This window comes from Oncorhynchus kisutch, linkage group LG1 (genome assembly GCF_002021735.2).
Source record: "Oncorhynchus kisutch isolate 150728-3 linkage group LG1, Okis_V2, whole genome shotgun sequence".
NCBI lineage: Eukaryota > Metazoa > Chordata > Actinopteri > Salmoniformes > Salmonidae > Oncorhynchus > Oncorhynchus kisutch.
The window spans coordinates 50,511,301-50,535,478 of NC_034174.2; the positions used below are offsets into that span (position 1 = coordinate 50,511,301).

At 43.5% G+C, this 24,178-nt stretch overlaps 1 protein-coding gene across 3 annotated transcripts in view; it reads left to right on the forward strand.

Annotated features, from left to right (window-relative positions):
• Positions 1 to 24,178, forward strand: part of LOC109867661 (vitamin D3 receptor B) — a 73,066-nt gene that overhangs the window by 44,664 nt on the left and 4,224 nt on the right. For 2 of the 3 annotated variants that reach the window (XM_031826571.1, XM_031826576.1), the window contains exons 4-10: positions 798 to 928; positions 4,874 to 5,058; positions 7,962 to 8,061; positions 10,251 to 10,431; positions 11,902 to 12,053; positions 15,349 to 15,465; positions 17,715 to 17,959. In XM_031826571.1, the coding sequence (XP_031682431.1) occupies positions 798 to 928; positions 4,874 to 5,058; positions 7,962 to 8,061; positions 10,251 to 10,431; positions 11,902 to 12,053; positions 15,349 to 15,465; positions 17,715 to 17,959 (1,111 nt within the window). Of the gene's footprint in view, positions 1 to 797; positions 929 to 4,873; positions 5,059 to 7,961; positions 8,062 to 10,250; positions 10,432 to 11,901; positions 12,054 to 15,348; positions 15,466 to 17,714; positions 20,030 to 24,178 lie in introns of those variants that run through there. The other variant, XM_031826582.1, reaches the window with a different exon arrangement.

Sequence of the window (24,178 nt, forward strand, 5' to 3'; positions counted from 1 at the left end):
AAGCTGTCATCAAGGAAAATAGTGGCTACTTTGAAGAATCTCAAATATAAAGTATATTTTGATTTAACACTGTGTGTGTGTGTGTGTGTGTGTGTGTGTGTGTGTGTGTGTGTGTGTGTGTGTGTGTGTGTGTGTGTGTGTGTGTGTGTGTGTATTTGTGTCACGAATGTTTACATGTGCGTTTCTGTTAGTCATTATGCATGGCTTTTAAGCATCCCTCTCTCTCTTTTTGCCTCGACTGGAATGTGTTCATGGTTGTGCTCCTTTGAGTAGGATCCAGAATGAAAAGGTGAAGGACATAAATATTTATGTAACTATTACACTATGATTACACATTTGGGTCCCACTTCGAACTGATGGTTAGTAGAGCCGGGAAGATAAACCGGAAATTACCGGCATCAACCAAACAGACCACTCATCGAGGACATTATGATGATATTGTTAAATACAAGTAGCCAGTACTAGAGAAATGTGAAGTTTGAAATGAAACAACTCTGCTAATATGGGCTTGTTATCAATTGATAATTATAACATTCAAAGTAGTACTAGTAGGGTAATAAGGATCATATTTAAAAAACTGTTATGCACATTAATGTTCTAAATGTGTCTTTCTATTTATCGTTATGTTAATTTAGTCTGGTTATTGTAATATAGATTTTAAAGAAATCATTCAGAAGTAGTATCATGCTGTGTGAAGTGTGGCAAAAGGGTATTTCTCATCACATTCCCTCTCTCGCTCCTCCTCCCTCTCCCTCGCTCTATTCCTATCGTTCCCTCTTCCCCCTCTTCGCCTACAGACGCAGTATGAAGCGCAAGGCCAGCTTCACCTGTCCCTTCAATGGCAGTTGCACCATAACCAAGGACAACCGCCGCCACTGCCAGGCCTGCCGGCTCAAGCGCTGCGTGGACATCGGCATGATGAAGGAGTGTGAGTGTCTTGTACACAGATCCAGGATCAGTTTCCGCTTCAGTAACTCCTAATGTCAGCCATTCGGGGGAATAAGGCAAAACTGACCTAAGACAGACCAGCATGGTTAAGGAATGTGAGTGTATGAGATCAGCTTCCCTTTTCCCAAATCTTACCATCAGCTTTTAGGGAGTATAATGCAAAACTGACCGTAGAGCACTGCCTAGGGGAAACCTTATCCCACTCCTCCTTCCTCATCTCTTCCATCAGAATTGCTTGTTTTCTTTTTGACTGATAGAGGATAGCCTTGCAGATGAATGAATTGTTTCTTAATCCTGTTCCTGGAGACCCAAAAGGGTGCACCTTCTTGTTTTTGCCCTAGCACTACACACCTGATTCAAATAATCAACTCATCATCAAACATTTGGAATCAGGTGTGTGGTGCTAGGGCAAAAACAAGAAGGTGCACCCAGGTCCAGGACTAAGAAACACTAGGTTTGAGCCACTGAAACATGTGGTGTTGTCCTACTGAGGTATAAGGTCAGACATACACATGATCGAGCAAAGAAAAATTTCATTTTACTCTGAAGAAATGTATTTTCAGCCGGTTGCAAGGCAAATACACAAATTTTCCTCCATGAGTGGCCGTATGATCTCTTGAATTATGAACGATCTCTTGAACCGCGACGATGTGTGTGTTGAAAAGAGTAGAAAGTGCACTGAAGAGAGAGAGAGAGAGAGAGAGATGTGCTTCTATCAGTCTGTTGTTAGGCAACTGTTGATGGTGTGTAATGACACACTGATAACAGGAAATAATTCAGCCACCCTTGGAGGAAAATGGGAATTTTAAATGAAATAAAGCTCCTTTCCTCTTAGAAGCAAATCATGTCAGCCTTAAAACATGTATTAGCGTGCCAATAGCAATAACAAACACACGCACACACTGGACACATATCACAGTGCCATCTACCCCCCCCCCCATGCCTGTCGAGCGCAAGGCAGGCACACGCTTACACAACGTTGGGACTCCTTGGTCAAGTCCTTCTAGGCCATTGCCCTCATGAGAATGTTTATCATGTTCACTAGAAGTACTAGATCGTTCTGGGTGAACCTGTACATTATGCGCCCATCTGAACTTTAGACACCTGCTGATGTTTTGGCCACGCTTCAATCCAATGGACTGTTTGTTTTCAGAGTCCGTAAATGGAAGGTTTGGTCGTTCTGTTGTTTTCCCGCGAAATCCGGATATTGTCCAGGCGGGTGTTTATAATTTGTATTTGAAGCAGGGGCTGGTTCCGGATGTTGTTCTCCCGCTGAGATTGAACAGTGAATTCCCAGAGAGTGACGCCACCGCTCCGAACACTGTACATGAATGGGAGCCATTGGAATGCACTTATGCTGCTGCTGCTGCTGCTCTTGGAGCTGCTGCTGCATGGACAACAACATGTTGTAGTGCGGAGCAGAGTGTGAGCTAATTCAGTGGCTGGGGCAACAACAGGCGGAACGGAACGGAGACAATGCGCGCTGTGTTGACGACAGCACTAGGGACTCTTTTTTTTCACGGACACCCCCCTGACAACAACAAGTGTTTGTGTACACACACACAGCATCAGTGTTAACATCTCTATTTTGCCTAAGTCCCAATTAGGGCTGGACGATATATTGTGAATACCGGTTTACCAGTATGAATCCGCACACCTATTTGGATTTTTACAAAACCATCTAAAACTCAGCAAAAAAGAAACGTCCTCTCGCTGTCGAACTTAACATGTGCTAATATTTGTATGAACATAACAAGATTCAACAACAGAGACATAAACTGAACAAGTTCCACAGACATATGACTAACAGAAATGGAATAATGTGTCCCTGAACAAAGGGGGGGTCAAAATCTAAAGTAACAGTCAGTATCTGGTGTGGCCACCAGCTGCATTAAGTACTGCAGTGCATCTCCTCCTCATGCACTGCACCAGATTTCCCAATTCTTGCTGTGGGATGTTACCCCACTCTTCCACCAAGGCACCAGCAAGTTCCCAGACGTTTCTGGGGGGAATTGCCCTAGCCCTCACTCTCCGATCCAACAGGTCCCAGACGTGCTCAATGGTATTGAGATCCAGGCTCTTTACTGGCCATGGCAGAACACTGACATTCCTGTCTTGCAGGAAATCATGCACAGAACGAGCAGTATGGCTGGTGGCATTGTCATGCTGGAGGGTCATGTCAGGATGAGCCTGCAGGAAGGGTACCACATGAGGGAGGAGGATGTATTCCCTGTAACGCACAGCATTGAGATTGCCTGCAATGACAACAAGCTCAGTCCGATGATGCTGTGACACACCGTCCCAGACCATGACGGACCCTCCACCTCCAAATTGATCGCATTCCAGAGTACAGGCCTCAGATGTACCGATCCTGTGCAGGTGTTACACGTGGTCTGCCACTGCGAGGACGATCAGCTGTCCGCCCTGCCTCCCTGTAGCGCTGTCTTTGGCGTCTCACAGTACGGACATTGCAATTTATTGCCCTGGCCACTTCTGCAGTCCTCATGCCTCCTTGCAGGTGTGATGTTCAGATGTACCGATCCTGTGCAGGTGTTACATGTGGTCTGCCACTGCGAGGACGATCAGCTGTCCGCCCTGCCAGGATGTACCTGTTCAGATGTACCGATCCTGTGCAGGTGTTACACGTGGTCTGCCACTGCGAGGATGATCAGCTGTCTGCCCTGCCTCCCTGTAGCGCTGTCTTTGGCGTCTCACAGTACGGACATTGCAATTTATTGCCCTGGCCACTTCTGCAGTCCTCATGCCTCCTTGCAGCATGCCTAAGTCACATTCACGCAGATGAGCAGGGACCCTGGGCATCTTTATTTTGGTGTTTTTCAGAGTCAGTAGAAAGGCCTCTTTAGTGTCCTAAGTTTTCATAACTGTGACCTTAATTGCCTACCGTCTGTAAGCTGTTAGTGTCTTAACGACCGTTCCACAGGTGCATGTTCATTCATTGTTTATGGTTCATTGAACAAGCATGGTAAACAGTGTTTAAACCCTTTACAATGAAGATTTGGGAAGTTATTTGGTTATATTTTTATGAATTGTATTTGAAAGACAGTGTCCTGAAAAAGGGACGTTTCTTTTTTTGCTGAGTTTATAGTCATATTTTGATACAATGCTAAATTAAATGAAAAGTTCTACAAAGTGGAACATTTCACTGTCAGTTTTGTCCTAGTTTGTTTCAGTGTAAAACCATCTTAATGGAGAAAGATCATTTAAATCACTTCAAATTAGTTTGTTGCCATTCTTGGATCATCTACGAATAATAAACACATTTCAGAAACATTGAATACAGTCAAATACCACCATGCCGTCGAAAATGAGAAAAATATTTAAAAAATAATATTTTATCCATATCGCCCTAGTCCCAATCATTTCGGTCTGATATACTCATGGTTATATCTCCATTCCTCACTTTCTGTCGCACCATTTCTTTCTTTGGAGCTCCTCTCTCTCCTTTAAACTCCTTAAAGGCCCAGTCACAAGTCAGCTTTTCCTGTGTTTTATGTTGCACAGTACAACATCTGATGAAACTAACACTGTAAAAGTGTGGGGGAAAAAATTTCTCTGTAATTTTCTGATCTAATCAGCATGACATCACCATGCGTTAAATTGGTAAATAGACCAATAAAGAGAGTTCTGCCAATTTACAGCTACTTTTCAGTTTTCTCCTTTCCACTCATACCACTCCTAGACAGTTCTAGCAAAATTATTGCGTGAGAAATCGTTTTTTGCCATTTTAATGGAAATCTACAGTAAGGTACTTAATTGTTACCCAGAAATGATTTATATTGGGCACATTCTCTTTTTCTTTAACCCTTTCTCTCTCTCTCTCTCTCTCTCTCTCTCTCTCTCTCTCTCTCTTTCTAATCCTTTTTTATAACCCTGATCTCTCTCCTTCTAAACCTCTTTCTGACAGTTATTCTGACAGACGAGGAGGTGCAGAGGAAGAAGGACCTGATTCAACGGAGAAAGGATGAGGAGGCGCAGAGGGAGGCGCAGCGACCCCGGCTGAGCGAGGAGCAGAGCCAGGTCATCGCCACGCTGGTGGAGGCTCACCACAAGACCTACGACGACTCCTACTCTGACTTCAACCGCTTCAGGGTCCGTGTCCACTCCGTAACACCAGCCTCCCCTCCGTAACACCAGCCTCCCCTCCATAACACCAGCCCCCCCTCTGTAACACCAGCCTCCCCTCCGTAACACCAGCCTCCCCTCCGTAACACCAGCCTCCCCTCCATAACACCAGCCCCCCCTCTGTAACACCAGCTTCCCCTTCATAACACCATCCTCCACTCCGTAACACCAGACTCAACTCTATAATACCAGCCTTCACTCTAATACCTGTCTTCACTTAATACACTAGTCTCTGATCTGTAACACCAGTATTCACTCTAAAGCACCAGTTTCCACTCTCTACCACAAGTCTCCACTCCATTTCACCAGTGCCAACTCTGTTACACTAGTGTCAACTCTGTAACACCATACTCCACTTCCTAACACCACTCTTATTTCAATTGTCCACAGATAAGCCCTACCCTGATACTATTTGCTACTCTGCCAGCATCCATCATGTTACACAACACCCACTGCAGTATCTCTTTCTATACAACTGACATTTCCTGCTCCAGGGTCAGTGTCAATTATGTATACACTGTATGTTACAGTCCGTGTCCACTCCATTTCTTCACACCCAGTTTCCCCCCACCTGCAAATACCACTCCTTCTCTGGTATCTGGACTTCTGCGGCCCCCAACATAGACTTAACTCCCACTCGGTCACCTCAGTGACATCATTCGCGTTGAAGTCAGACCACTCCATAACTCAATTTCTGCCTTTTATTTACCTTAGGACAATTTATTTCCCTATCAAGGAACTTACAGATTGAAGTATACTGTACATGCAGTCATACAAATGGACTGTTTGCCTGCACAATATTGCCAGACTAGATTGCCGTTTATTGTCCTACAAGAAGATTCTTAGCTCACCTCACACATTACACACACAAACCACATAGTAAATACAGCAAGAATCAGACAACAGTAACAGTCAGACACCTAACACCGATATAGGAGGAAGCTACATTGAATTGATCATCGTGGTTCTAGCTCCAAGGATGAAACTCCCGAAGTGGCATTTAATTGTCCAGTGGTCAGTGACACACACCATATTGAGTACTCGCGGTCTTGTATGGCTCAGTTGGTAGTAGGGCTTTCCCCGACTAAAAAAGTATTGGTTGACTGGAAAGTTGTCAGTACTTTCGACCAATCAATTGGTCAACAATTCTAAAAGTGAATATTTTACATACGGTGCCTTCGGAAAGTATTCAGACCTCCCTTTTTTCACAACTTGTTACGTTCTACACTCAAAAACCCACAATGACAAAGTGAAACAGATTTTTAGATTTGTTTTGCAGATGGATAAAAAATTAACAACAGAAATACCTTATTCACATAAGTATTCAGACCCTTTACTATGAGACTCAAAATTGAGCTCACGTGCATCCTGTTTTCATTGATCATCCTTGAGATGTTTCTACAACTTGGAGTCCACCTGTGGTAAATTCAATTGATTGGACATGATTTGGAAAGGCACACATCTGTCTATATAAGGTCCCACAGTTGAAAGTGCATGTCAGAGCAAAAACCAAGCCATGAAGTCGAAGGAATTGCCGCAGATTGTGTTGAGGCACAGATCTGGTGAAGGGTAGCAGAACCTTTCTGCAGCATTAAAGGTCCCCAAGAACACAGTGGCCTCCATCATTCTTAAATGGAAGAAGTTTGGAACCACCAAGACTCTTCCTAGAGCTGGGTGTCTGGCCAAACTGATCAATCGGGGGAGAAGTGCCTTGGTGAGGGAGGTGACCAAGAACACGATGGTCACTCTGACAGAGCTCTAGGGTTCCTCTGTGGAGATGGGAGAACCTTCCAGAATGACAACCATCTCTGCAGCACTCTACCAATCAGGCCTTTACGGTAGAGTGGCCAGATGGAAGCCACTCCTCAGGTAAAGGCACATGACAGCCCACTTGCAGTTTGCCAAAAGGCACTTAAACAAGATTCTCTGATCTGATAAAATCAAGATGGAACTCTTTGGCCTGAATGCCAAGCATCACGTCTGGAGGAAACCTGACACCATCCCAACAGGGAAGTATGCTGGTGGGAGCATCATGCTGTGGGGATGTTTTTTAGAGGCAGGGACTGGGAGACTAGTCAGGATCAAGGCAAATATGAATGGAGCAAAGTACAGAGAGATCCTTAATGAAAACCTGCTCAGGAGCTCTCAGACTGGGGCGAAGGTTCACCTTCCAACAGGACAGCAACCCTAAGCACACAGCCAAGACAACGCAGGAGTGGCCCAGCCAGAGCCCAGACATGAACCTGATCAAACGTCTTTGGAGAGACCTGAAAATAGCTTTAGAGCAACGCTCCCCATCCAACCTGACAGCGCTTGAGAGGATCTGCAGAGAAGAATGTGAGAAACTCCACAAATACAGGTGTGCCAAGCTTGTAGTGACATACCCAAGACGACTCGAGGCTGTAATCGCTGCCAAAGGTGCTTCAACAAAGTACTGAGTAAAGGGTCTGAATACTTATGCAAATGTAATATTTCCATGTAATTAAATAAAAAAAATGAGCAAAAATGTGTAAAAAAATCGTTTTTGCTTTATCATTATGGGCTATTGTTTGTAGATTGATGAGGGGGAAAAAAAAAATTTAATCAATTAAATATTTTTTTATTTAATCCATTTTAGAATAAGGCTGTATCGTAACAAAATGTGGAAAAAGGGAAGGGGTCTGATTACTTTCCGAAGCAGTGTATATATATGCTACTGCTCGACTAAAAATCTCGGTTGTCCAATAGCTTATCCACCAAACATTCGACCAGTCTACTAATTACGGTCAGTCTTAGTTGGTAGAGCATGGCGCTTGCAATGCCATGATTGTGGGATTGATTTTATATTCATGTAAAAATGTGTACTAAATGGTTTGTGTGTTTTTCTTTAGCCTCCGGTCCGAGAAGGCCCAGTGACACGCAGTGCCAGCAGAGCTGCCTCTCTCCACTCTCTATCTGATGCCTCATCTGACTCCTTCAGCCACTCTCCAGGTAAACAAACGTCAGTGTGCTGCTAACAGCTTCTCTTCCTCCACTGCCCCTGTCCCCTTACTGGGCTTGAACCGGTGATCATCTGATGGCAAACACGTGACCGCCCTTTTTTGACAACGTACCGTCCAGTTGTGCTATAGAAAAATATTATTGTGTGTGTGCGTGCGTTAGACATGTACGCACGCACACACACACACACACACACACACACACACACACACACACACACACACACACACACACACACACACACACACACAGACAGAACAAAATGGGAAAAGGTAAGCAATTCAGAATCAGATGGTGAAGCGGACACATGGAGAGGGAGGTGCAGCTCACACAATTGGTGTTAGTTGTCACCAGTGATTGATTCCTGTGTGTTTGTGTGGGAGCTCACTCCTGCTCCCGTGTGTGTGTGTGTGTGTGTGTGTGTGTGTGTGTGTGTGTGTGTGTGTGTGTGTGTGTGTGTGTGTGTGTGTGTGTGTGTGTGTGTGTGTGTGTGTCAATCCCTCATGGGGTTTTACTTAGAATCTTCAGGGGTTTCTCAGGACACCCTGTAGCCCTTCAGACCACAGTCTCCCATTAACACATCCGCTCATAATGAAATGAACTCACAGAGGGACATGGTCCTCACAGCCTGTGTTCCCTGCCTTCAAAAACAGTAAATCAAATCAAATGTTCATTGTCATATGCACCGAATACAGTGAAATGCTTACTTACAAGCCCCTAACCAACAATGCAGTACAAAAAAGAATAGTAAATAAAAAGTAACAAGTACTTAAAGAGCAACAGTAAAATAGAGTGTGCGGGGACACTGATTAGTCTAGGTAATTGAGGTAATATGTACATATAGGTAGAGTTTTTAAAGTGACTATGCATAGATGATAACAACAGAGAGTAGCAGCGGTGTAAAAGGGGGGGGTCAATGCAAATAGTCTGCACATGGGGACAAAGATCGTACTTTTTTTGAGAAATGTCCTCTGGTCTGATGAAACAAAAATAGAACTGTTTGGCCATAATGACCATCGCTATGTTTGGAGGAAAAATGGGGAGACTTGCAAGCAGAAGAACACCATTCCAACCGTGAATGACGGGGGTGGCAGCATCATGTTGTGGAGGTGCTTTGCTGCAAGAGGGACTGGTGCACTTCACAAAATAGATGGCATCATGAGGGAGGAAAATTTTCAGAATATATTGAATATCAGTCAGGAAGTTAAAGCTTGGTCGCAAATGGGTCTTCCAAATGGACAATGACCCCAAGCATACTTCCAAAGTTGTGGCAAAATGGCTTAAGGACAACAAAGTCAAGGTATTGGAGTGGCCATCATTAAGCCCTGACCTCAATCCTATAGAAAATTTGTGGGCAGAACTGTGTGAGCAAGGAAGCCTACAAACCTGACTCAGTTACAACAGCTCTGTCAGGAGGAATGGGCCAAAATTCACCCAACTTATTGTGGGAAGCTTGTGGAAGGCTGCCTGAAACGTTTGACCCAAGTTAAACAATATAAAGGCAATGCTACCAAATACTAATTGAGTGTATGTAAACTTCTGACCCACTGGGAATATGAGGAAAGAAACAAAATCTAAAATCAATCATTCTCTCTACTATTATTCTGACATTTCACATTCTTAAAATAAAGTGGTGCTCCTAACTGACCTAATACAGGACATTTTTACTAGGATTAAATGTCAGGAATTGTGAGAAACGGAGTTTAAATGTATTTGGCTAAGGTGTATGTAAACTTCCGACTTCAACTCTCTCTATCATCCTTTTGTTGTATCTCTTTCTGTCTATCACTCTACTTCTGTTTCTCTCTCTCTTACTCTTATCTAAGCTGTTTTCTGATGGTCACTGTGTTCCATTCCTCAATGAACAAACCTCGCTCTGTGTTGAGTCATTCATTCGATTTACATGTGAGTGGGTGGGTGGATGTGTGTGCGCATGTGTGTGTGTGTGTACTTGCGTGTGTGTGTGTGTGTGGTTTACTGCAGTATCCACGTTTTTATCTTACTGACTTAGATGCTATGTTTCTTTCTTGTGTTTTCATGTTTTCACTCTTTCTCTGTCACTCTCTCCGTGTCCCTTTTCCCTTTATCAGCAGAATCTGATGGGAATGTTGTTTTTCTCCGAAGAGTTTTTAACTCATCTAATCTCCCCCCCCCCTCTCCTCCACCCTCCCTCCATATAGAGTCGGTGGACACTAAGCTGATGAACTTCAGTAACCTGCTGATGATGTACCAGGAGCAGGGGGGCATCCCGGACTCCGACGACGACGGCTCCAAGCTCTCCATGCTGCCCCACCTGGCCGACCTGGTCAGCTACAGCATCCAAAAGGTCATCGGCTTTGCCAAGATGATCCCTGGCTTCAGGTGGGTGGAGGGCTGAGTGGGGGAAGGGGGGTGGGTGGGTGGTTTAGGTAGGGGATGACGGGATAGCAAGGGGGGGTAATGTGTGTGTGTGTGTGTGGGGGGGTGGGGGGGGGTGGGGGTGTATGTACTTTACATTGTGTGCTTGTTTTTTTTTGAGAGAGAGATTGTGTGCGTTCATGTGTTTGTGTGTGTTCCTACAATGGGCGCAAAAAAATGTGTAATGTCATACTCCAATATGAGTAAAAGCAGTTGCCCTGAAAATCTATTTAACTCTACGTGGCATGAATGTGAACAAAGCCTTATTTGTGTGTTTACTCGTTTAAGGGTCTGAGTGTTCCTACAAACGAGGACAAGTGTGCCTACACATGCAATTATTTCTGTTATCTTTTGTTATCAGCAGCTGATATCTGTCCTACACATGACGCGAGTGGCTTTCGTCACAGTAACCTTAGGCGTGTGTGTGGTCGTCACTGTGTACATTGTGTGTGTGTGTGTGTCCCCCCCCCCCCCCCCGGGGGTGGCAGAGTAAAGTGAGGTCGAGGACACAGTAACGGGCATTGTTAGTAATGATCACGTAAGCTGTCTTCTGACCCAAGAAGAGCTTTGAGCTTAAAGGCTTGTCAGTGCGCTACAATTAACGTTACAAAGCCATTGCTTCTCGAAGACTCGAATCAAATCACATTTTATTTGTCACATACACGTGGTTAGCAGATGTTAATGCGAGTGTAGCGAAATGCTTGTAAACTGTAATACACTTTATGAATGTCTTATTACAACTGAATCTAAGGTTGGTTTACTCAAAACATTTTGCTGTGTGGGTGTGGGTGTGTGCATGGACCCGTGCATGTGTGAGATACAGCGCCTTACAACTCTAGACAATTATTTATCTCGATTGCACAACACAACTGCTCAAACTAATGGGTATACATACATCTTTGGTAACTCAATGACAGGGTTGCAAAACCGCCGACATGAACATGACATGAACTTCCTTATAGCACCACTTGTGAGTGGAGTTTATAAAGGTGTTATGAATAGCCAATAGCTATCTTGTGCCCCATCTACCTAAAAGTGTTACAAGATCCTTCCAATATTTACCCACTATAGCTAGATCTAGATACCCCAGCCTTTGAACTTAACCCGTCTGACCATTAGCCCACTGTGCAACTGGAACGACTGATTTGTTTGACCAATCAGATATCGTGGGCTGGAACCAACCGTTTCCAAAATCTCAATCTACAACCCAATCCTTTTAACCCCTTTCTGACCGTACGAAGACTTGTAAGCCGACTGATTATGTCCTCTTCTTTTAACAGATGCCACCTTCCTGATTCACATTCATTAACTACCAAACGGAAGAAAAACGACTTAAACAATGAGAAACGCTCGTTTCTGTTTCCCGATGCAAAATCTTTTTTTTCTTCTGCGGTGTGCACTAATGAATACACCCCTGGTTGTAAATCCTTCCAGGGAGCTGACGGCTGAGGACCAGATTGCCCTGCTCAAGTCGAGTGCCATCGAGGTGATCATGCTGCGCTCCAACCAGTCCTTCAATCTGGAGGACATGTCCTGGAGCTGCGGAGGGTCCGACTTCAAGTACTGCGTCAACGACGTCACTAAAGGTACGAGACTTAGGCAGGCTAGCACACACATGTATGTGTGAGGACGGAACACAGACCATGGGATCGACACACACACACACAAAGTATATGCAGTCAAAACCATTGTACTCTGTCAACGATGGCACTAGCACACACACAAACACCAGTCATTTCGCTTAGAGGACAAGCTCTGAAACTGTGTGGGGACACCACTTTACAGAAAGGCGAGGCAATGTGACACACTCACACACACTATGTGACACACTCGCCACTATTGCTGCCACTAAAGGTGAGCGAGAAAGGGTAACAAACATGCATGCATTTGTGCCGGCACAAAACACACAGTTATACACTCTCCAGTACATGTCCCGTGGCCTTCCTATCATGACTGTGTGTCAGTTCCGGCAGGAAAGCTGAAATGGAGTGTAACACACTTTGGCACGTGTACCTATGAACACGTACTCTCACACACACACCATACACCCATCCGCAGACCCTCAAGGCACGGTATTCATTTGCCTTTCAACTAAGCCTCGGGTATTTTTACAGATCAACCGAAGAATGTCACTCTAGACCAAGATACTCTCACAAAGCGCCTGGTCTCTCACAGAACGAATTTGGTTTTGTTCTCGAAGACAAACCCAAGTTAGCCACGGCATCTCTGTGGCTGACCAGTCATTTGGAGATTGAGTCGGGCTCGACAGCAAATTAGCCAGACTTTTCCTGAAAACAAGGAAAACCTTGCGTTGTGCCCATTTTTATTTTCACTCAAAATGACGCTGTTGTTGTTGTTGTCTTCCGTAGCTAGTTACTTTGACAGCTTTTGTCTAGCGACACTCCATTCTACTTTGTTACAAGGCGATATGAGTAAGCAGGCTATGATTGTAAATAGAGATAATTAATAACTAAAAATTAATTAAACAATTGATAACACATAAGTGTACTTTTTGGTTGTTAAGTTGCTTTTTTCTCATTTTCCTTTTGTCATGATCCAAAGTAGACCACCAGGAGACATGTAGTTGCATTTAACACCTAACTAAAGTGAACTGAGTTGAACTATAAGTTTCCGTCTACAACCCTAGGACTTGTATGCTATTCAGTTCATCCATTTCTTATCTCATGAAACCACACAAATCCTTAGTGTTTAGGGAAACCATATGAAAACCGGAAGATCAATAATTGGAAATAAACCCATACATCTTTGAAAATGGCAGTGTTAGGGAAACCATAATCAACAATTATTTGTTACCTGGGCCCTTGTAATCTAGGATCAGTTTGGCCTTTTAAATTCTAATGAATAAGAGACATACATTGAACAAAAAATATGAAGGCAACATGCAACAATTTTAAAGATTGTACTGAGTTACAGTTCATATAAGGACAACAGTCAATTGAAATACATTCATTTGGCCCTAGTCTATGGATTCCACATGACTGGGAATACAGATATGTATCTTTTGGTCACAGGATACCTTAAATAAAAGGTAGGGGTGCGGATCAGAAAACCAGTCAGTGTCTGGTGTGACCACCTTCGTTTAGAGTTGAACAGGCGGTTGAGTGTGGCCTGTGGAATTGTTCTTCCACTTCTCTCCAGTGGACGTGCGAAGTTGCTGCATGTTGATGAGAACTGTAAACACGCTGTCGTACACGTCGATCGAGAGCGTCCCAAACATGCTCAATGGGTGACATGTCTGGTGCAGGCCATGGAAGAAGGCCATGGAAGAGGGCCACGGAAGAAGGCCACGGAAGAAGGCCATGGAAGAAGGCCATGGAAGACGGTCATGGAAGAAGGCCACGGAAGAAGGCCACGGAAGAAGGCCACGGAAGAAGGCCACGGAAGAAGGCCATGGAAGAACTGGGACATTTTCAGCTCCAAGAAATTGTGTAAAGACCCTTGCGTCATGGGTCCGTGCAATATCATGCTGAAACATGAGGTGATGGCAGCGGATTAATGGCACAACAATGTGCCTTGGCATCTTGTCACGGTAGCTCTGTGCATTCAAATTGCCATCAATAAAATGCAATTGTGTTTGTTGTCTGTAGCTTATTCATGCCCATACCATAACCCTACCGCACTCTATTCACAACGTCGACATCAGCAAACCGGTCGCCCACACGACACCATACACGCTGACTGCCGTCTATAATTGAAACAGGAATAAATCTGTGAAGAGCACACTTCTCTAGCGTGCCAGTGGCCATCGAAGATGAGCATTTGCCTATTAAAGTTGGTCACGACGCCGAACTGCAGTCTGCTCAAGGCCCTGGTGAGGATGACGAGCATGCAGATGAGTTTCTGACAGTTTGTGCAGAAATACTTCGCTTAAGCAAGCCCACGGTTCTCATCAGCTGTCCATGTGGCTGGTCTCATACGATCCCGCAGGTTAAGTGGCCGGATATGGAGGTCCTGGGCTTGTGTGGTTACATGTGGTCTGCAGTTGAGGGGCCGGTTGGACGTACTGCCAAATTCTTTAAAACGACATTGGGCTTGGCTTATGGTAGAGAAATGAACATTCTGGCAGCAGCTCTAGTAGACATTCCTGCAGTCAGCATGCCAATTGCATGCTCCCTCAATACTTGAGACATCTGTGGCATTGTGCTGTGTGAGAAAACTGCACATTTTAGAGTGGCCTTTTATTGTCCACAGCACAAGGTGCACCTGTGTAATGATCATGCTGTTTAATCAGCTTCTTGATATGCCACACCTGTCAGGTGGATGGATTATCTAAGCAAATGACAAATGCTCACTAGCAGGGAGGTAAACAAATCTGTGCACAACATTTTAAAGACAATTTATTTCAGCTCATGAAACATGGGACCAACACTTTACATGTTGCGTTTATATTTTTGGTTCAGTGTAGATATACCGTATAACATATCACATACATGATATACTCTAAATCCATTTCTTATCTCACAAAACCACACAAATCCTTAGTGTTAGGCAAACAATATAATGAGAGATACAGTACCAGTCAAAAGTTTGGACAAACCTACTCATTCAAGGGTGTTTCTCTATTTTTTACTATTTTCTTTATTGTAGAATAATAGTATAATAATAGTGAAAACATCAAAACTATGAAATAACACATACGGAACCAAAAAAGTGTTAAACAAGTCCAAATATATTTTATATATGAGATTCTTCAAAGTAGCCACCCTTTTGCCTTGATGACAGCTTTGCACACTCTTAATTAAAATAAAAACCCTTGAATGAGTAGGTGTGTCCAAACGTTTGACTGGTACTGTATATTGTGATTGTTATCTGATCTGATTGACGGTGTGTGTCTGTGTGTGTGTGTGTTGTCTCCTGCAGCGGGCCACACTCTGGAGCTGCTGGAGCCCCTGGTCAAATTCCAGGTTGGCCTGAAAAAACTCAACCTCCACGAGGAGGAACACGTGCTGCTCATGGCCATCTGCCTACTCTCCCCAGGTACACGCTGACACTGGGTGTAGGAGGGGGGGGGGGGGGGGTAGTGTGTGTGTGTCTGTCATGAATTGTTTATGGGAGTCAGCTTGTTTTTGTGAGGATCAGTTAGCTTGTGGCGGGGGGGGGGGGGAGTGTGTCTTTGTGCTGAAGTTCACACACCTGTGCGTGTGTATATTTTGTGCATTTTCATCAGTGAAGTTGACGATAACATGTGCATATACAGTGCATTCAGAAAGTATTCAGGCCCCTTGACTTTTTCCACATTTTGTTATGTTACAGCCTTATTCTAGAATGGATTAAATCAATCGTTTCCCTCATCAATCTACACACAATATGCCATAATGACAAAGCGAAAACAGGTGATTAGAAATGTTTGTACATTTCTTACAAATAAAAACAGAAATACCTTATTTGCATAAGTATTCAGACCCTTTCCTATGAGACTCAAAATTGAGCTCAGGTGCATCCTATTTCCATTGATCATCATTGAGATGTTTCTATAACTTGATTGGAATTCATCTTTGGTAAATTCAATTGATTGGACATGATTTGGAAAGGCACGCACTTGTCTATATAAGGTCCCACAGTTGACAGTGCATGTCAGAGCAAAAACCAAGTCATGAGGTCAAAGGAATTGAAGGTCCCCATCTCTGCAGCACTCCACCAATCAGGCCTTTATGGTAGAGTGGCCAGACGGAAGCCACTCCTCAGTAAAAGGCACATGACAGCCCGTTTGGAGTTTGCCAAAAGGCAGCTAAAGTACTCTCAGACCATGAGAAACAAGAACCTCTGGTCTGATGAAACCAAGATTGAACTCATTGGCCTGAATGCCAAGCGTCACGTCTTGAGGAAACCTGGCACCATCCCTACTGTGAAGCATGGTGGTGGCAGTTTTGGGGATGTTTTTCAGCGGCAAGTACTGGGAGACAAGTCAGGATCTCGGGGAAGATGAACGGAGACAAAGAACAGAGAGATCCTTGATGAAAACCTGCTCCAGAGCGCTCAGACTGGGGCAAATGTTCACCTTCCAACAGGACAATGATCCTAAGCACACAGCCAAGACAACGTAGGAGTGACTTTAGGACAAGTCTCTGAATGACCTTGGAGTTGCCCAGCCAGAACCCGGACTTGAACCCGATCAAACATCTCTGGAGAGACCTGAAAATAGCTGTGCAGCAACGCTCCCCATCCAACCTGACAGCGCTTGAGAGGATCTGCAGAGAAGAATGGGAGAAACTCCCCAAATACAGGTGTACCAAGCTTGAAGCGTCATACCCAAGAAGACACTGTAATCTGGCTGTAATCGCTGCCAAATATGCTTCAAGTACTGAGTAAAGGATCTGAATACTTGTGTAAATGTGATATTTCCGTTTTACATTTGTGTTTTTGCTTTGTCATTATGGGGTATTCACCTGGTCAGTGTCATGTTCTGACCTTAGTTCTTTTATTATGTCTTTGTTTTAGTATGGTCAGGGCGTGAGTTGCGTGGGTTGTCTATGTTCGTTTTTCTATGTTGTGTTTTGCGTTTGGCCTGGTATGGTTCTCAATCAGTGGCAGGTGTCGTTAGTTGTCTCTGAGAATTATACTTAGGTAGCCTTTTTTCACCTGTGTTTCGTGGGTGATTATTTTCTGTTCTCTGTTTTGTATTTCACCGTTCAGGACTGTTTCGTTTCGTTCTCGTTGTTTTTGTTTTGTGTTCATATAATAAATTCAATATGGACACTTACCACGCTGCGCATTGGTCCTCCGATCCTTCTAACTACTCCTCCCCAGAAGAGGAGGACGAGAATCGTTTCAGTCTATGTCATGGAAAGAGCAGGTGTTCTTAATGTTTTGTACACTCAGTGTAGATTTCCCAGTTTACTGTAGGCTAAAATATACATGCAAGCGTGTTTGTACATTATATAATATTAGCCTAATTGATTTATTTTCTCACGAAACCATACATATGCTTAGTTTTAGGCTGATGTTAGGCTAACATGCTGTGGGGAGGTGTGCCCCTTTTCATACAATAAGGTAATTTCTGGACATTATTTCTGGACATTTAGCGGACTCTTTTTGGCTCAAGAGCACCTCTCTGAGGCAAAAGATCTGTATAGCCTCTTTAAAGTCTTACCAGCCATGTCTTCCCCCTCCCTTCATGTGTAGACACTGTCTGGTATGGGGCAGGAGATAATGAATATGAAGAAGCCCTTTAAAAGACTTACCATCTGTGTCTCCTTGCCCCTCTCCCTCCTTTCTCTCCCCTCCAGACCGTCCGGGCGTGCAGGACCACGGGCGCATCGAGACCCTGCAGGACCATTTGTCGGAGACGCTGCAGGCCTACATCCAACTGCACCACCCGGGCGGCCGCCTCGTGTACGCCAAAATGATCCAGAAGCTGGCGGACCTGCGCAGCCTGAACGAGGAGCACTCCAAGCAGTACCGCTCGCTGTCCTTCCAGCCCGAGCACAGCATGCAGCTGACCCCACTGGTGCTGGAGGTGTTCGGCAGCGAGGTCTCCTAAATTAACACTTTTTGGTGACCTTTGATGGAGTTGGATGAGGTGGACGAAAGGTCATAGGAGAGGTGGGAGGAGAGTATGAGGTGGGAGCTATAGGAATGTGGTTAGACGGACTGTGGATGGTGTGAATGTAAGTGTGTGAGTGAAGGTGTGTGTTGTGAGGGAGGAGGAGGGGGGTAATAGAAGTGTATGTGTGTGTGTGTGTGTGTGTGTGTGTGTGTGTGTGTGTGTGTGTGTGTGTGTGTGTGTGTGTGTGTGTGTGTGTGTGTGTGTGTGTGTGTGTGTGTTAGAAATTTCCCTGCCTCGTGTGCATGTGTGCTTGAGGAGCTTCGGTAGGTCAGGCCTGGGACTGGGTACCTGAGGAGCTGTTGACTGGAACATGCAAAGCGATGGGGAGCGAATTATACAAACAAGGGAATTTACTTCAGAACCATACATACATGGAACTTCTGCCTATATTTGACATGTACGCTTACCTTGGTATTTAAGAGACAGTATATTGCCAAACAGTATTGCGTCTTGTGTGCCGGTATATACAGTACACCGTGTGCTTTTTGTGTGTGTGTCATGCAAGTGCTGCTTTTATGCATGGCAGTGTATGGTCACTCATACATATGATCACACACATACACACACACACGTAAGAACACTCACTTATACAGTTGTTGGAGCTACCTCTGATTTTCTCCTCTCTCAGTTTTTGTATTCAGAAATACACACAGCATAGAACCTTCAAAATGCATGATAACATTTCAATCGTGGATAGCTGATAGACACTAGGTCCTCACTGGAGCGAAAACAGTGCCTGCAAAGTATTTCCACGTGTTTCTCTCATCCTTTCTCCGGTTACTCTGCTCAATCGCTTCCCTCAAGGGCAAGTGTTTGAGTGTACGTATACGCCACGAAATGCACGTCCTTCACCTCTGCCCAAGGTATTGTCCACGCTCTCTCTAAGCTTCCAGGCTTCTAGTGTAGCCACATGATGCCTTTTATGTGCACACTCACCGTTTGTGCTAGCTTTTGCTAACTAGCCTCTAGGAATTGATGAAGGAAATGTGTATACTCTGAATAGATTCATACAGCCTGCAGAATATTATCTGTAACCTGGAAATAGTTTGGTTGTGGAATAGTGTGCGTGAGCTGTGGCTGTTTAGTCACTAAAACAAGCTGTCAATCAAACCAAGCCAGAGCTCTGGTTGGTTGGTTGGTTTCTTTCTTTTGGAGGGGTTGGGGGGAAGGGGGAATTATGATAGCTCTAAATAGACTTAGCTACAACTTCTATGTATCACGAACACTGCTACCTGTACTCAAGCGTATCTATTAATATATGTCTATGTTCAAGTTATACCACCGTTTTTAAAGGGCTACAATGCCAAACTGACTGGAAATGCATAGTTAGGCCGGTTACTCTACTGTCTACGTCTTTTTGTATTATAGCCACAAACCATGCAAGTTATCTGGACAGGATCTTAAAACAATTCCATGAATTGTTCTTTTTTTTCCCTCAAATGTACAGTTTTTAGTAGGTGGAGTGTTTCAAAGCTGCTTCTTCACAGATATCACCCCTTTCGTTTCCAACTCGGAAGTGGAATTCTTTGAAAAGAATGTCTTGAGGACTCGGATGGAGCGTTTTCTGTTTCATTTTTTGACACGTCCGAGTCCTCCGATGTTGTATGCTGCTCAGCCCTCCAGTGGCTGCATCCTGTAAATACTACGTATCGATACAATGACCCCTGCAGCTGTACATAGGGCTACATAGATATTACTACTACTAACGCTTAGTACGGAAATTCTTGGATTATATATGCAAACATGATACTGATGACCGTGTTTTACGACTTATTCTCACTTTCTCTCTCTGAAACACTATGCTTTCTCAACTTTTTATATATATATATATACAGTACCAGTCAATGTTTGGACACACCTACTCATTCAAGGGTTTTTCTTTATTTTTACTATTTTCTACATCGTAGAATAATAGTTAAGACGTCAAATCTATGAAGTCATACATATGGAGTCATGGAGTCGCCAAAAAAGTGAAAATATATTTTAGATGTTAGATTCTTCAAAGTAGCCACCCTTTGCCTTGATGACAGCTTTGCACACTCTTGGCATTCTCTCAACCAGCTTCATGAGGAATGCTTATCCAACAGTCTTGAAGGAGTTCCCACATATGCTGAGCACTCGTTGCCTGCTTTTCCTTCACTCTGCGGTCCAACTCATTCCAATCTCATTCCAATCTCAATTAGGTTGAGGTCAGGTGATTCTGGAGGCCGGGTCATCTGATGCAACACTCCATCACTCTCCTTGGTCAAATAGCCCTTACACAGCCTGGAGGTGTGTTTTGGGTCATTGTCCTGTTGTAAAACAAATGATAGTCCCCTAAGCGCAAACCAGATTGGATGATGTATCATTGCACACTTCTATGGTAGCCATGCTAGTTAAGTATGTCCTGAATTCTAACTAAATCACTGACAATGTCACCAGCAAAGCACTCCCACACCATCACACCTCTTCCTCCATGCTTCACTGTGGGAACCACACATGCGTAGATCATCCGTTCACCTACTCTATGTCTCACAAAGACGCGGCGATTGGAACCAAAAATCTCAAATTTGGCCTCATCAGACCAAAGAACAGATTTCCACCGGTCTAATGTCAATTGCTCATGTTTCTTGGCCCAAGCAAGTCTCTTTTTCTTATTGGTTTCCTTTAGCAGCGGTTTCTTTGCAGCAAATTGACCATAAAGGCCTGATTTCACGCAGTCTCCTCTAAACAGTTGATGTTGAGATGTGTCTGTTACTTGAAGCACAAAGCATTATTTTGGGCTGCAATCTGAGGTGAAGTTAACTCGAATTGGACTTATCCTCTGCAGCAAAGGTAACTCTGAGTCTTCCTTTCCTGTGACAGTCCTCATGAGAGCCAGTTTCATCATAGCCCTTGATGGTTTTTGCGACTGCACTTGAAGAAACTTTCAAAGTTCTTGTCTTAAAGTAATGATGGACTGTCATTTCTCTTTGCTTATTTGAGCTGTTCTTGCCATAATACGGACTTGGTCTTTTACCAAATAGGGCTATCTTCTGTATACCCACCCATACCTTGTCACAACACAACTGATTGGCTCAAACACATTAAGAAGGAAAGAAATTCCACAATTTAACTTTTAACAAAGCACACCTGTTAATTGAAATCCATTCTAGGTGAATACCTCATGAAGCTGGTTGAGAGAATGCCAAGAGTGTGCAAAGCTGTCATCAAGGCAAAGGGTGGCTACTCTGAAGAATCTCACATCTAAAATATATTTAGATTTTTTTTAAACACTTTTTTTGGTTATTACATGATTCCATATGTGTTATTTCATAGTTTTGATGTCTTCACTATTATTAGAAAATAGTACAAATAAAGAAAACCCCTGGAATGAGTCGGTGTGTCCAAACTTTTCTACTTATATATATATATAGATGAATCTATATATGTTTGGGTGTGGGTGAGTGATTGATTGACGCATTGGCTAAGGTTGTGTCGTCGATGGGTGGTTGTCGCCTTTACTTTGGTTAGTCATTTGGGAGAAAAAGGATGTTATACAAGCTGAATATACAATGCTGCTCTCTAATATAAGCCATATAGAGGGAGAGAAATACAAAAAAAGCCAGTTTAAAGAAATGTGGCTCGTATTCATTAGTAGCTATTGATTTCATTGGGCTGTAGATACACAATTGATATATCTAATATGTTATTTCTATGGCTCAGATATGCTATTGTACATGTATAAAGTAGAACCAACTCATATGCTTTCGATCTCTTCATTCCCCTGTCCATGCAAGAACCGTGTGTAAGGTCACCCAAGGGTGTGCAACACATTGACTGTGTGGATTAGGTGAGTTCACCCATACAATGTAAAGCACTTCATTCCAATCCCTTATTATGAACTATTAAGGCTACCCTACAGAGACCTTATTAAAGGTTTTTAGGGAGCACCTGTTGACCACATTTAATGTCATGTCACCTGCTCCAGTGTTCAAAATGACCTACATGTATATGATATTGTAAAGCAAGTGAATGGACACTGGGGACCGCTTTCCCTGGACACATTTTTATTAAATTCATGTTTTCCAGGTCTAGGCTTAGCCTAATCTGTGTGCCGGAAACTGGCCGAAGAGGCTATAGCGATATCTTGGTTAATTGTGAAGTTGCCCTTATATGCTGACCTTGGGTCATTTCCCCCACTAATGGTTAAGTTTAGGATTGGGGAAGGGAGAAGCTGAGCCTAGATCTATACCTAGGGGTTACTTCTCCCTGGCGCCTATAGTATCTCCTTCTGTTTTAATGGGCATGACACATTGACTTCCTGGGATGTTTCAATTATGTCAGCCTATAGCTGTGGCCTCGAAGCTAAGACACTGACATCATCTGGGGAAATTGTCAAAAAGAGGGTAAATGGATTGCGTGAGTCGAGATAGACGGCGCTCTATTGTACATCCTGTCCTTCAGTCCCTGTACGCGAGTGCCACTTCTGCTTCAACTGGACTCGTGATTGGCCAAACAGAAACTACTGTGGCACTTAGTTATGACATCATCACTATAGGCTACAGAGAGTGCTATTTTGTGGTCTTCTTGCAGGACGTGGGGGAAAATAAGGACTCTGTCTTCCTACTGTTGAAGGACCGTAATTAGAATATTGTGTTCTTAGCATACAGTAAACCTTGTCATTGCTTTAAAACATTAACATTAGACGTCAGATAGTGGACCACAACCTACTCCCTCACTCTCCCCCTTAGTGACAGTCATTCATTATTTTGTTATGTTCCCTCCCAGCCACCATAGCAAATGTTCCATTGAATGACTGCAGAAAAAAAAAAATTTAGTGGATTTTTATCGATTTAAGCTATAGAAGTTGTATAAAGGGATATTGTTTTGCAAAACACACTATATACCTAGTGTTAGGAATTCACTGACATAGGGACCTGATGATTCGTGGGATTATTTTAGTTCATGCTGTTGATTGACAAGTTCCTCTTTCTCGGGATGTGTTTCATTAAGGTGATGGTAGGCTACATGATTCCTTTTACTCAGTACCACTCGTGTTCATGTCAGTTTGGTGAAGGTTAGGGTGTGTTGCGAGGTTACGGTTGTTAGATGACTTGTGCATTTTGGGCGGTTTTGGTTTTTAATTTCCTTTCATGCATATCTCTGTGTGTACATAAAGAGAGTTGATTGTTTTCAGTTGATGAGATATAGATATACAGTATTGATTTTCGGTATGTATGTATAAAGGCTTGGGTATCATGTAAGTGCCACAGGGCGGGATGTTGTCACAAATCTCCCCTTTAAAGAAGTACAGGGTAAGGAGAGGTCTCTCTCGCTCGCATCTGGTTTGCACAGTTATAGCTGCTCAATATCCAGTCAAACGGAGGGGATATTCCAAAACGCTTGATGAAGAAAAGGCCTAAAGTGGCTTTATGACCATTGATATAAACTTTAGACTTTTCACCTAATAAGCTGTTCAATAGCATTAACTATGGTAAGGACGAGCAAACTCTGAATGTTCCTTTCTATAGATTTTTGATCAGTAATCCAAATTAAGCATTTTTCATTTTCACTCATCGACTTAGAATGTCTCAATTTTAGCGCTGACATTTTTTGCGAACTCCGAACTGGAACATACAGGTAACTGCCAAAATAAAGGAAACACTTGAGCAAATGAGGGATGAAAAGTACATTGAAAGCAGGAGCTTCCACACAGGTGTGGTTCCGAAATGAGTTCAGCAATTAACATCCCATCGTGCTTAGGATCATGCATAAAAATTCCCAGTTACCCATTATTTTGGCTACCATGGCTAGAAGAAAAGATCTTAGTGACTTTGAAAGAGGGGGGTCTTTAAGGAGCATAGGGGGTTTAAAGGTTCTGTGTGTCTCAGTCACCAGATCTCAACCCAATTGAACACTTATGGGAGATTCTGGAGCGGCTCCTGAGACAGCATTTTACACCACCATCAACAGAATGTCTCGTAGAAGAATGGTGTCGCATCACTCCAATAGAGTTCCAGACACTGGGAGAATCATTGAAGGACCATTGAAGCTGTTCTGGTGTCTCGTAGCAGTCCACCGCCCTATTAAGACACTTTGTTGGTGTTCCCTTTATTTTGTCAGTTACCTTTTAGGAACCATTTATTAAATGAAATTCAACTAGAAATGTTGAGTTTAATACAG